General features: G+C 50.3%; 1 protein-coding gene across 1 annotated transcript; it reads right to left on the bottom strand.

Moving 5' to 3' along the window:
* Positions 1–785: 785 nt before the first annotated feature.
* On the bottom strand, positions 786–3,000 carry LOC116420301 (protein Wiz-like). Its single transcript, XM_031944729.1, has 4 exons — positions 2,860–3,000; positions 2,480–2,602; positions 1,627–1,765; positions 786–1,108 (listed from the first exon to the last, which is right to left on the bottom strand). Exons 1-4 carry the CDS (start codon positions 2,998–3,000, stop codon positions 786–788), a joined length of 726 nt encoding a protein of 241 aa, XP_031800589.1.
* Between the last annotated feature and the right edge of the window lie 9,989 nt (positions 3,001–12,989).

Below are 12,989 nucleotides of genomic sequence, written 5' to 3' on the forward strand. Positions count from 1 at the left end.
CCCCTGCAGTGGAGATCAGGGACAAAGACTCCACATAGAGGTCTGTCTCAGAGATGTATTATCAGGATCAGTCAGAGATCCCATGAGTAGGGACTCAGACCACTCAAGTAAAGCACCACTATGGAAATTGAGGTCACTGACTTACCAAGAACACCAGAAACACAAAACTTGTGAAATTTAAGGCAGGAGCCCTGTGGGAGATCAGGGTAGCCACCCCTTTCATAGAGAGTTCAGAAACAGAGACCTCCCATAGAGATCAGGGTAGAGACTCGCCATGGAGATCAAGGTCAGAGAAACCTCATGGAGATCAGTATCAGAAACCCCCTATGGAGAACAGGTTTAGAGACAGGAGATCTAGCACGGGAGCCACCCAAAGTAGATCTAATTTTGACCAGCAGAACAGCTCGGAGTCAGACTGGAGAGGCGCTTGCAGCAAAGGTCTGCTGGACCCTCGTAGCTCTGATTTGTTTCATCTCTATATACAAAACATCTATTTCCAAATACAGCAGGAGTTATTGATTTTTTTTTATTTTTTTCCGGTCCAGAAAGGCCAGACACAATGTAAATGGCGTACAGGCCTTAGTCATCCTAGGAGTTCCAAATCAAAATCAACTCAAAACTAGTCGTGAACAAGTAGTTTTCTGGGGAACTAGTCCCCTGGTCGTCTCCATGAGCAAAAAGGTTGGTCATTGGGCAGTGGTGGGCCGTTTTGCCCTCAAGGGGGGTGAGGGAGATCTGGCAAATGGCTGGAGGGAAGAGGGAGAGATGACCATCTGTCCTTCAGCTCATGGGAGAGCTAGGCCTGGTTTGCCAGGATTGTGGGAGCAATGAGGTCGAAGCGACAGGCAGAGGCCCTTCCCTGTGGATCTGGGCCCATCCTCCCCCCGGGGACAGGGCAGCTCGGCGGGGGTGGGCTCTTTCTTAACGAGCCCCGCGTTGGCCCTCTTCTCCAGGACCTCTTCGAGCTTTACAATGGGCGAGCCGTACCACTTGGTCACCCCCATGCGCCTGATATGTGAACGCACGTGGCAGGAGAGGCCCCTTCGGTCTTTGAAGAGCTCGCCGCAGAGCTGACAGTGCACGCCCCGGACCGGCTCAGCCCAGGAAGCTGCAGAGACAGGAAGAGGAAGATGGAAGGGGGAAGGGGTTTGTGGCACGGGGTGCCAAGCACCCTAATGGTGGGAAAACTGGGCTCCTCCCCAGGCCGCCCGCCCCCGGACAGGCTGGTGCTGACTAGTGCCCTCCCAAAACAACCTTCTTCCGAGTCTGACTTACTCGGCTGGACCTAAACTAGGCCTGTTTCCTGGCCCTTACAGGCCCCAAAGAGCCTCCAAGGGCCTGTCGAGGCAAGTGGGGCCCAAGCCCAACCCAGCCCTTGCAGAACTTGTGGGCGTGACTGCAATCACCGTTGGTTACTAACCCCACCGGGCCTGGCCTGTCAGCCAGATGGGGAGCAGGGACCAGCAGCTCCACCCTCAGGGGAACAGGGACCCTTGCCTTGGCTCTCCCAATCCAGGTGATTCCTGGCACCTCCATCCCTGGCCCAGTCCCAGGTCTCTGAGCGTCTCTGGCCGTTGTGGGACCTGAGTACCTGGTTTGGCTCCCTCCCCTCCTCAGGGACACTACCTAGGTTCTGGGTGCCTTGTCCTCGCAAGGTGACCCGGCCCATCAGATGGGTGTCCTTATCCTGCAGGCCTACAACCAACGTCTGTCGTTTGATCTCCACCTCCTCGGTTCGGACTTGAGCCCCAAGGGAGTGAAGTGGCTGATCCGAGAACCTCCAAGCAGTCGGAGCGTGAAGTCAGTTGCGAGAGCCCAGGGGTCGCTACATGGGCTCCACTTCCCAGCAGGGGCGGGACGTGTGGTTCCACAGCATTTGTAGCCTCCGGGGAGTCAGCCCAGGTCCCTCCCATTGCCTCGGCTCCTGCCTTTGGGCCTGGGGAGGTTAATGTGAGCCCCGCCTGAGCCTGGGTCTGCTTTTCAGGATTTCGGCTAGGTGGCATAGGGTGAGTTGTTGATGTGTTACTCCTCAAATTTCATCTCTTGCAGATGGGAGTTCGCGGCTTCATGACCATGCATTATCAAAGCTTTCCACAGGAGTCACAGCCGATGTGCTGGGCTGACTCTGTGTCTGATGGAAGACTTTGAGGTATGGTCAAGGTCTGTCCTGAACGTGGCCAGAGAGCGATCCCGCTCCCTGGAAGGCCGGCCTCCCCGACGCCTGGGCTTGGGCTTGGCTGAGTGGGGGAGAGTAAGGGGCTGTGAAGGGGCTGGCGGGCCAAAACTCAGGCTGCCTGGGCTTGCTCTGCCTCCTGCTGCGCTGGGAGGGTGGAAGCCTGAGTCTATAGGGTAGCCTCCTTGGCCCTGGGTGGCCCTCCCTGGCTGGGGCAGGCCTGGCCTGAGGGGCTGGGCCTGGGCCCCTTGTGGTCTCAAAGTGTATCCTGGACAAGAGAATGCACGGAACCTCTGCTCAAAGCACTGTCTGGAGGACAGGTCTCTGGGCCCCATCCTTCTCTGTGGGCACTGCGCCTTCGAGAGCCCGGCAGGGGGTCACAGCCCGGGGCCCCTCCAGGTTCTTGTGGGGCCCGCCAAAGAGGTGCCCCTTGAGGAGAGGAGCCCAGGGTGGGAAAGTCCCCTGCTCGAGTGGGTGCCGGGGAGTGACCGACGGGCCTTACTGGCAGGTCCCTGGGGTCTTCAACCGGGCTTGTGGAGGATCAATGGGCCTGCGGGGAGAGGCAGCTGCCCCATTTGCAGAGACCGATTAGCCTGGGGATGGGACAGGGCCGGGGCCAGTTCGTTTCCTTCTGCTGCCTTCGGGGCTGGTCGGAGGGGAGCCCGCCCGCCTCAGCCCCGGACGGCCTGCAACGCCAAGAAGCCACCGGGAGGATATGGCGGCAAAGGTCTATTCGGCTCCTGAAAGCAGCCCCGCACAGCGTACACAACGGTCTGGGCTGGGGCTGGGGGCCCTGGTTTGCCCGGCGGGGACCCCTCCGAGGACATCTCAAGCTACCTGAGGTGCAGGTGGACTGGCCCAGCGGCCTGGGGAGGGATGGGGAGAAACCGTGTGGGCAAGGAGGCGGCCCCTCAGCCACCGTAAACTTTCCTCGGGCTAGAACCGGGCGGCCCCGCTCCATCCTACCCCGGCCTGGCTCCGGCCTGGCTCCGGGTCTGGCCCGGCCCGCTGACCCCGGTGGGTGCGGGAGCAGCGGGTCCCGGGCGGTGGGAGTGTGGCGGGCGGAGCAGTGTCGGAAGCTCCGTGGGCGGCGGGGACTGGAAGGGAACTGAGGCGGCGGCGGTAGTGCTGGGAGATGTCAACAAAGGCTGCGTCCCCGAATGTTCGGGTTCCAGGCCCGAGCGCCCTCCTGCTGCCTTGGCTCCCCGCCTCCCCGTGCCTCCTGATGTCGCTGGGCGCCGGTCGGTGGGCGCAGCGGGGCGGGCGCCCAGGGCAAACGTGTGATTGAGCTTAAAGAAACGGCGCATGTGCTGCCCCGCGAGCAGCCCGCGGGCGGGTGGGGTCTGTGCCCTGAGGCCGATTTCTGCTCACCTCCTCTGAGTTTCAAGCCCGCCTGGCCTCGGGTTTCTTAGTCACACCCCGCAGGGCGAGGCGGCACCGACGTCACAAAGCGCCCCTTCAGTCTCCGCGGGGCGTCACAAAGCTCCCCTTCAGTCTCCGAGGGAAGCGGGCGCCCCGCTGTGGCGGGGCGGCAGAAGCAGGCCCGGGGTCACGTGATTACTGTTGGTGGCCCGGGCTTCCCCAGCCAGGTCCTCACCTGCCCCCCTGGGAGGCGCCTGTGAGACTCCAAGGACAGAGAACACACGGGGAGGGTTGCTGGAGACTCCTAAGGGACAGAAAGGGTTGGGAGAACCGTCAAGAAGGGCAAGAATCCAGACCCCCCATAGAGATCAGACACAGTCCCACCACTGAATGTATGGACACCCAATAAGAGTAGTCAGACCCTCCCCCAGAGATTGTGGATAGACCCCTCATGCAATATCAGTTACTGTCCGTTGGAAATAAGGGACAGACTCTAACATGAGTCATGACCCCCAGAGACTGTGGAGACCCCCATAGAGATCAGTTACAGACATCCCCCTTATAGAGATCAGGGACACAGTCCCACCACTGAATGTGAAGTGGACACACCATAGAGGTCAGTCACACACCCCACCCGGCCCCTCAGATACAGACCAGGACAGAGTCCCACCTCCAAATGAAGTGAACACCTGATACAGATCAGTCACAGACCCCTCATGGAGAACAAACGACAGAACCCTGTACAGAGACTGGGGTCACAGACCCCGCTAAAAGATTTCAGGGACAGACACCCATAAAGGATCAGTCATGACACCCCCACCATGGAGAGACTAGGACAGAGTCCCACCACTAAATGTGAAGCACCCCCCATAGAGACTGAAGTCGAAGCAGACCCGCCCCATGGAGAAGAGGGACAGACCCCCCCATAGGGATAACTCACAGACACCCCTGACGAGAGATCAGGACAGACCCCCATAGTGATCAGTCACAGACCCCGCCCACCATGGAGATTCTGGGACACTTCATAGCGATAGGTCACAGACCCCCATGGAGACTGGGGTCCCCCAGACCACCACCCCTCATGAGACTGAAGTCACAAAACCTTCCATGGTGATCAGGGACAGACCCCCATGGAGATCAGTCTCCCGATCTCTCATAGAAAACAGTCACAGCCGCTGGCTCCCCATAAAGAACTGGGATGGACCTATAAAGATCACAGACCCTCCCGGAGATCAAGGAAAGACTCCCACCACTACATGTGAAGTGAACTCTATAGAGACTGGGGTCACAGACCCACGAAGCGGGAGACTGTGGGACAGACCCCCCTATAGAGACTGAATACAGACCCCACCACAGAGACCAGTCACAACCCCCTTCATGGAGATCAGGACAGACCCCCTTATTAATATTACATTCACTGTCACTGACTGCTGCTGATCAGGACAGACCTCAATTAGATGAGTCAGCTAGTCCCCCAAAGATCAGGACAGACGTACAATAGAGATCAGTTAAGGTCCTCTTATAGAGAGATGAGGATAGTCCCACCACTGAATGAAGTGGACTCACCATAGAGGTCAGTCACATATCCCACCCCACCCCTCAGAGCAGAGATCAAGGGACAGAGTCCCACCTCCAAATGTATGCAAACACCTCATAGAGATTAGGTCACAGACCCTCCCATGGAGACTAGGACAGAACCCCACAGACTGACACAGTCACAGACCCAGGGTATGGAGACTGTGACAGACCCTTATAGAAATTAGTCATAGACCCACCCATGGAGTTAATTCAGTTACAGATCCCATAGAGATCAGTCATAGACCCCCCATGGAGATCAGTCACAGACTCCCCATGGAGAGATCAGTCACAGCCCCCATGGAGAGATCAGGGACAGACCGTCCATAGAGACTGAATACTCACAGATCCCCTGTAGAGACTGGGGTCACAGACCCTCCCCATGGAGATCAGTCACAGACTTCTACAAAGACTGGGGCCTGAGACCCCCATGGAGATCAGTTACAGACCCCCCATGGAGACTGGAAGACTGACCCCCACACGAAAAAATCAGGGCAAAGACCCCTCCGGAGACTGAGGTCAAGAGCCTCCCAGGGCAGACCCTCCAGGCCGATCAAGGATACATCTCAAAAAGAAATCTGCCGATCCAATAGAGGAGGCATAGAAAGCTGAAGATCAACAAAAAAGAAAGGCACAGCAGAGTATGCAGAGCTGAGGGCAAAGATTCCCTGGGAAATTGGGCAGAAAAGATCAGGCCATGAAGAAGGGACAAGAAATGTAATTAATAAAAGCTGAGGGTTATTGTGGCAACCCATTGTGGAGATCAGGGTCAGAGACACCTATGGAGATGAGTGTCAGAAACTCCCCCAGGGACACAGACACCTCGTGGTGTTCCATTTCACAGACCCTCCCCAGTGGCAGACAAGACTCTTCTTGGATGTCAATAGAGTGTGAAGGAGAGGGGCAGACCACAAGAAAATTCAAGTGAAAAGATTAGGGTCAAGGAGGAAAGAGGAAGGGGTAGGGAGACCCCACTAAGGCGATCAGGGCAGAAACCCTGTGAGATCCTTGTAAGAGAGCCATTACATAGATCAGGGTCAGAGAACTCCCAAGGAGATCAAGGTCCAAAAACCCCATGGAAATCAGAATCAGAGACCCCTCATGGAGATCAGTGTCAGAGACTCATTATGGAGAACAGGCTCAGAGATCACCCATAAAGATGAGGGTCCAATAATCCCCCTGACAGAGCCCCATTATGGAGAGCAGATGCCATATGGAAATTATTGTTGAGACAATTTGGTCTTCTGGTCATGATTTACTGTGTGCATCTCTGCTTTTGGTCTCCATGGTTTGTATGTGTCCCTGACCCATGGGGATCTCATGGACCCAGATGTTCATAAGAGGTCTGACTTTGATCTTCATGGAAGTTCCCATGGAGCTCAAGGACACAGACAACCCATAGAGACCAAAGCAAAGACCACATATAGAGATCTCTTCAGTGTCTTGGTCCCTGATTCTTACATAAGGGATCTCGTCCCAGATCTCCATAATATGTCTTTGACACACAAATCTTCCATGTGGGGAGTCTCTAGCCCTGATTTTCTTTAGTCTCTGAGACAATTACCCCGCCACCTTTTTACCTTCTTACATGTTTCTCTTTCTTCCTCATGACCTGATCTTTCCCCTAATTTCCCAGGGAATCTTGTCCCTCATCCTGATGCCTCTACCATCTTTTCTTTGATAATTTCAGCTCTTATTGCTAATCTCTTGTCTATCTCATTCCACATGATTTGATAGAGGGGGTCTATGTCCTGATGTCTGTGGAAGATCTCTTCCTGGGAGGGGTTTTGACCTGATCTCCATAGACGAAAGTTTTTGGGACCCTGACAAACCATGAGAAGCCCCTTCTGCCCTGATCTTTATGGGGTGCCTCTAGCCCCACTCCATGGGATGTCTACCACTGAAATCTACGGAGGCCTCTCATCCTCGATCTCCAAAGGAGTCAGTGTCTCCATGAGGGTTCGTTTCTAATATCAATGGGGGTTCACTCATCCCTATGGGGGTCTCTGTTCTGATTTGGCAAAGCCTTGTGCCACTGATATCCATGCGCGGGGTCCCTGGACCCTGATTTTCATGGGAGGTCTTTGAATTAACTCAAGGGGGTTTCTATTTTGACCTGAGCCATGTCCGTGGGGAGGGGCCCATATCCCTGGTCTGCATAAGTCGGCTCTGCCCCAGGTGGGTTTTGGACTCTGATCTCTATGAGGGATCTCTGACTTTGATCTTTTAGGTCTCTGACAGGGGATCTCATCGGGGTACTCCCTGACCTTTGATCTTCATGGAGGTCTCTGACCCTGAACTCTATGGCAGATCTCTGACCCTCATTTTTATGGTAGGTCCCTGAATTTTATCTCCTGAGCATCTCTGTTCTTGATGTTCATGGAATTTCTTAAGCCTTGTATGTCTCTGCTCCTGATCTCCATGGTGGGTCTCTTACCGTGATTTCCAAAGGTCTGTCTCTGATGTCCAAGGGAGGGTTTCTGACCCAGATTTCCATGAGACCTCTGCCTCTGATCTTCATGGTGGGTTGAGACTCTGATTTCATGAGTGGTCTGCTTGTGATCTCCACGGGGGTCTTTGCCCCTGGTTTCCATGTAATAACTATGAGCCTGAACTCCATGGTGCATCACTGTGATGAGAGTAAAAATCTGTATGACCTGAGTGAATCCTGTAAAATTATGTAAAAATCACCCAAAAGGTCTCTTGATCTAAGGAACCAAATGGTCTTACATCCTCGGAGCAGTGACAAACTTCTTGGGGAAGTCAACAACCCCGGCAAGATTTCTTCACATTTACCTGAGACTTCCTTAGACTCAAGGAATAAAATGGGCCCTCAGAAATGACCTTTGGTAGATCACTTCTGAGAATGATATGCCTGCCAAGAGAATCCCTCTTGACATTTCTTTAACAATAAAAATTTTTACCAGAGCCTCTTGGTTTAGCGAACCCAAACTCAGGCCTTGGAGAATGGAACCTCACCCATTCCTGCCTAACCTCTACATCGGCACCCTCATCCCTCGTCACCTGCATATTATGTTCATTCGTGGGTCTATGTCCGTGATCTTCGTGGTGAATCTCTGCTCTTGATCTCCATAAGGCTTCTCTGCCCCTCCTGTGTCTTGGACCCTTATCTACATAGGGGATCTCTGACCCAGATCTTCATAATCAATCTCTGACACAGATTTCCATGTGGGGATTTTCTCCATGGTCTCTATGGGGAGCCTCTGCTCCTGATCTCCTTTGTGGGGTCTCCGACACAATAGCCCTGACAACTTTTATTCTGTACACATCTCTCTTCCCTTCATCATGACCTGATCTTTCCCCCCCTAATTTCTCTGTGAATCTTTGCCCTAACCTCCATATATTCTGCTGCCCCCTTCTACCATCTCTTCTTTTATACTGGTCTTCAGCTCTCTATCCAGCATCTCTTAGTGAAGCTCACACCTTGATCTCCAGGGGCCTTTGCCCTGGTCTCCATGGGGAGTCTTCACCTCTGATGTTCAAAGGGATCTTGTGACCTTGATCTCCATGGTGGGGGTCTCTGCTTCTTTTTTTAATTTATTTTTATATTTTAATCCAATATGTATATACGTATTTATACAATAATCTTGCTGAACAAGAAAAATCAGATCAAAAGAAAAAAGAAAGAAAACAAAATGCAAGCGAACAGCAACAAAAGAGTGAAAATGCTATGTTGTGATCCATGCTCTGTTGAAGTCCTGCCACCACTCTCACCTGTTCCCATTCAATGGAAAACTGATATGCCAGTGTGGGTAAAACAGTGGCCCTTACACAGTGAAAAAATTCAAGCCTTTTTAGATATAGTACAGGAGCAACTTGACCAAGGACACTTACAACCTTCCCTAAGTCTTTGGAATTCCTGTATTTGTTATAAAAAAAAAAGAAAGAAATCTGGAAAATGGAGGATGTTGACTGATTTGAGAAAGGTAAATGAACAGATGGAAACTATGGGAACTCTTGAGCCTGGACTTCCATCTCCTACTCAATTGCCCTCTTTGGGTTATAGACATTAAGGATTGTTTCTATTCTATCCCTCTAGATAAGGAGGATGTGGAAAGATTCCTTTTCAGTGCCCAGCGTTAACTTAGGTGAGCCTTATAAAAGATATGAATGGACAGTTTTGCCACAGGGAATGAAAAACAGCCCAACCATGTGTCAAATGTGTGTTGCTGCTGCTCTTACTCCAGTAAGAAAAGCATTTCCAAAAATAACGTTGTCACATTACATGGATGATATATTGGATGTGCACCTGAGGAGCAAATGTTAGAAGCATGTCTACAAAAGTCCATGGAAACACTAAGGAACTACAAATTGCTTATAGCTCTGGAAAAAATTCAAAGGCACGCTCCTTTTCAATATTTAGGATATGAAATATACCCTAAGGTGCTTATAGGACAAAAGCTTTCTTTAGGAACAGAGAAGTTGAACACCTTAAATGACTTTCACAAATTGATAGGAGATATCCAATGGATGCATCCAGTGTTAGGCTTCACTACCTATCAATTGCAACCATTATGTGACATTTTAAGGAGGAGCAGTGCTTTAAACTCATCACGCCAACTTTCAAAAGAAGCTCAAGAGGCTTTGAGAGAAGTTGAACTGGCTTTATCCAATGTGGTTGAGTCACTCAAAACCCTTGGAAATATCAGTTTTGCTACACAAGAGGCACCACAGCAGTCCTTCATCAAGGAGACAGTGTGATAGAGTGGGTGAACCTCTCGGCACAACCAGAACAAAGCCTTACTCCTTACCCAGTGCTTGTGACTAGAATTTTATTAAAGGCCATTAAGCAAGCAGTACAATTATCTGGGATAAGACCTGACAAGATATACACCTTTGTACCAAGGCATAAATTAACGTATGTTGTGAAACCATACCAGAGTGGCAAATTTTACTGGCCACAGCTCCAAATTTTACCCATAGGTCTCCCTTAAAGATAACCTGGCTATTACATAATTGACAATGGATTTTTGAAGAAAACTTTCTAAGGTTCCTCTTAAAGGACCAACTATCTTCGATGCATTCGAATAACATTTGTCTTATACCCTTGTGATAACTATAAAAAAAGAGAGTCAAAAACTTTTTTAGTCACTGAGCAGAATGAATTGAATCAATATTCTGTTTTATTATCCAGGAGATATAAATATACCCCTTTATTTGGCCTATTCAGTAGGTGGATACAAAGGTTGCCACAAGAGCAAGGAGAAAGATCCAGGTAAGGTTTATATTTTGCATGTCCACTTTGTGGACTTCCAGGTCCTATTTTTTGATGGTAAAAAAGGGAAGTTCTTTATACTGGCCCATACTCCCTTTATTTCAAACCAAGGAATCTCATTCTAATTATCATCAGGTGCCAAGCTTCACTTAAGCAATTTGGGAAAAAAGAGGAAGTAGGAACATGTAAAGCCTGACAGCTTGCCTTTTTCCATGTCCCTTGCCCTCCAGGGAGAATATAACCCCCTTAGGGAAGAACCCTCGTGGTTTGAGACCCAATGAAATTTGGCAAATGGATGTGCCCATTATAAAGAGAGACATTCTATCTTTGACCTTTCTCATGTTGGCTCTCCTGATTATACTTTCCCCAAAAAAGGCCAGTCCGAAGGACCCCAGAAACTAGAAAACCAAAAGACCACCATGGAAATCAGGGTCAGAGACCCCATGTGCAGATCAGTGTCAATGAGTCATTATAGAAATCTGTGTCAGAGACCCCCTATGAAGATCTGGGTCAGAGATCCTCTACGGAGATTAGGGTGCAAAATAACAAAGGGGCAGAGAAGCCCTGTGGAGCTCAGGACCAGAGATTGACTATGAGGATCTCAGCAGAGACCCTCCCATGAAGATGAGATGCAGGGACTGCCATGGATTTCATCAGTATATACCTTGCATGGAAATCACGGGTAAATACCACTTTGGAAATCAGGGACAGATCCTCATGGAGATCAGGATCAGAGACTCTCACATATAGATCAGAGCAGAACCCCCATGAAGATTTGGGCAGCAACCTCCCAATGGAGATCAGGATTATAGAGCAACTCTTGACATCACGGTGAGAGACCCTCAGGTAATCAATGTCAGAGACCCTCTATCAAGTTTAGTGTCAGGCACTCATTAAAGAGATTATGGTCAGAGACACCCCATGGAAATCAGGGGCAACAAACCATCATTGGAATCAGAGACACAGTCCCTATGGAGATCAGGGGCAGAGACCCCCATGGAGATCAAGGCAGAAACCTCATGGAGATCAAGGGCAAAGTCCTCCACCTTGAATTTCAGGAACACATATTCACCTTGGTGATCAGGGACAGAGACCCTCATGGAAATTAAAGTCAGAGACACTGAATGGAACTCAAGGCAGATACATGAATATGAGGGTAAGAGTTTCACAATGAAGATCAGGGTCACAAACACTCTGAGGGCAGAGACCATGAGATCCAGTAAGAGAGAAGAGTTGAAGACCAAGAAAAAAGAAGAGATGGTGGAAGGGGCAGCAAAGACTGTGGAGATGAGGGGCAAAGATTCACAGGGAAATCGGGGGCAAAAGATCAGGTCATAAGGAAGGGAAGAGAAACAGCTAAGGAACAGAAGGTGCCATGGTTATTGTGGCAGAGACCCCACCAAGGCACTCAGGAACAGAGAAAACCATGGAGATCAAAGGCAGAGAGACCCCCCACCTTGGATTTCAGGAACACATATCCCTCATGAAGATCAAGGCCAAAGACCACCCCCTTAAAATCAGCCAGACTCCCAATTGAGATCAGAGACAGACAATTGATGGAAATCATGGTTAGAGACCTAATTATGGAGATCAGGATCATAGATCCCCCAAAGTTATCCAGGTGCAAGACTCCTGGGGCAGAGTTCCTTATTCAGTCCATGCACATATGCAGGGAAATTAGGGGGGAAAGTTCAGGTCATGAGGAAGGGATGAGAAACGTGTAAGGAAGGTGGCAGGTTTATGGTTGCCAAAGATCCCACCAAGGAGATCAGAGGCAAAGATCCCAATGGAGATCAGAGGCACAGAGCCCCCATGGAGATCAGGGTTATAGACCTCTTCATGGACATCAAGGACGGATTTAGCCCATGGAGAGCAAATTCAGAAACTGATCATAAAGATCAGGGTCAGAGGACCTCATCAAGGTCTCTGACCCTACATGAAGATCAGAGGCAGACTCCTCAAGGACCTGGTCAAGATCCCCATGAAGGTCAAGGAACACAGACCCTTGGTGGGGAGGCAAATGGAAATTTCAAACAACCCACTATGAAAATCAGGGACAAAGGCCCCCAATTCTGCTTTCAGTGGGTCTTTGACTCTGATTTCTGTCAGGGTTCTTTGCCCCTTATCTCCATGGGGGTTTTAAAGTCATTCTCTGAAATGCAAATTAAGACAACCCTGAGATACCACTACACACCTGTCAGATTGGCTAGAATGACAGGGAAAGATAATGTGGAATTTGGAGGGATGTGGAAAAAGGGACACTAATACATTGTTGGTGGAATTGTAATATATCCCCATTCTGGAGACAGTCAGAACTATCTCAAAAAGTTATCAAACTTGCATACCCTTTGATCCAGCAGTGTTACTACTGGGGCATATCCCAAAAATTTTAAAAAGAAACAAAGGGACCTGTATGTGCATGAATTTTTGGACCCTCTTTGGTGGCCAAAACTGGAAACTGGTGGATGATCCATTGGAGAATGGTTGGGAAATTGCGCATATAATATTATGGAATATTATTGTTCGATGAAATGACCAACAGGATGATTTCAGAAAGGCCAGGAGAAACACATGGACTGATGCTGAGTGAAACAAACAGGGCCAGGAGATCATTATATCTTCAACAAACCATATTGTGAAGTT

The sequence above is a fragment of the Sarcophilus harrisii genome, chromosome X (genome assembly GCF_902635505.1).
Source record: "Sarcophilus harrisii chromosome X, mSarHar1.11, whole genome shotgun sequence".
In the NCBI taxonomy this organism is placed as follows: Eukaryota; Metazoa; Chordata; class Mammalia; order Dasyuromorphia; family Dasyuridae; genus Sarcophilus; species Sarcophilus harrisii.

Coding starts and splice junctions, on each gene's coding strand:
- LOC116420301 (XM_031944729.1), bottom strand. CDS start 3,000: ATGTCCTCGGAGGGGTCCCCGCCGGGCAAACCAGGGCCCCCAGCCCCA. Junction 1,766..2,479: donor AGAGACCTGTCCTCCAGACA/GTGCTTTGAGCA, acceptor TTCTCGGATCAG/CCACTTCACTCCCTTGGGGC. Junction 1,109..1,626: donor ACAAGGCACCCAGAACCTAG/GTAGTGTCCCTG, acceptor CTGTCTCTGCAG/CTTCCTGGGCTGAGCCGGTC.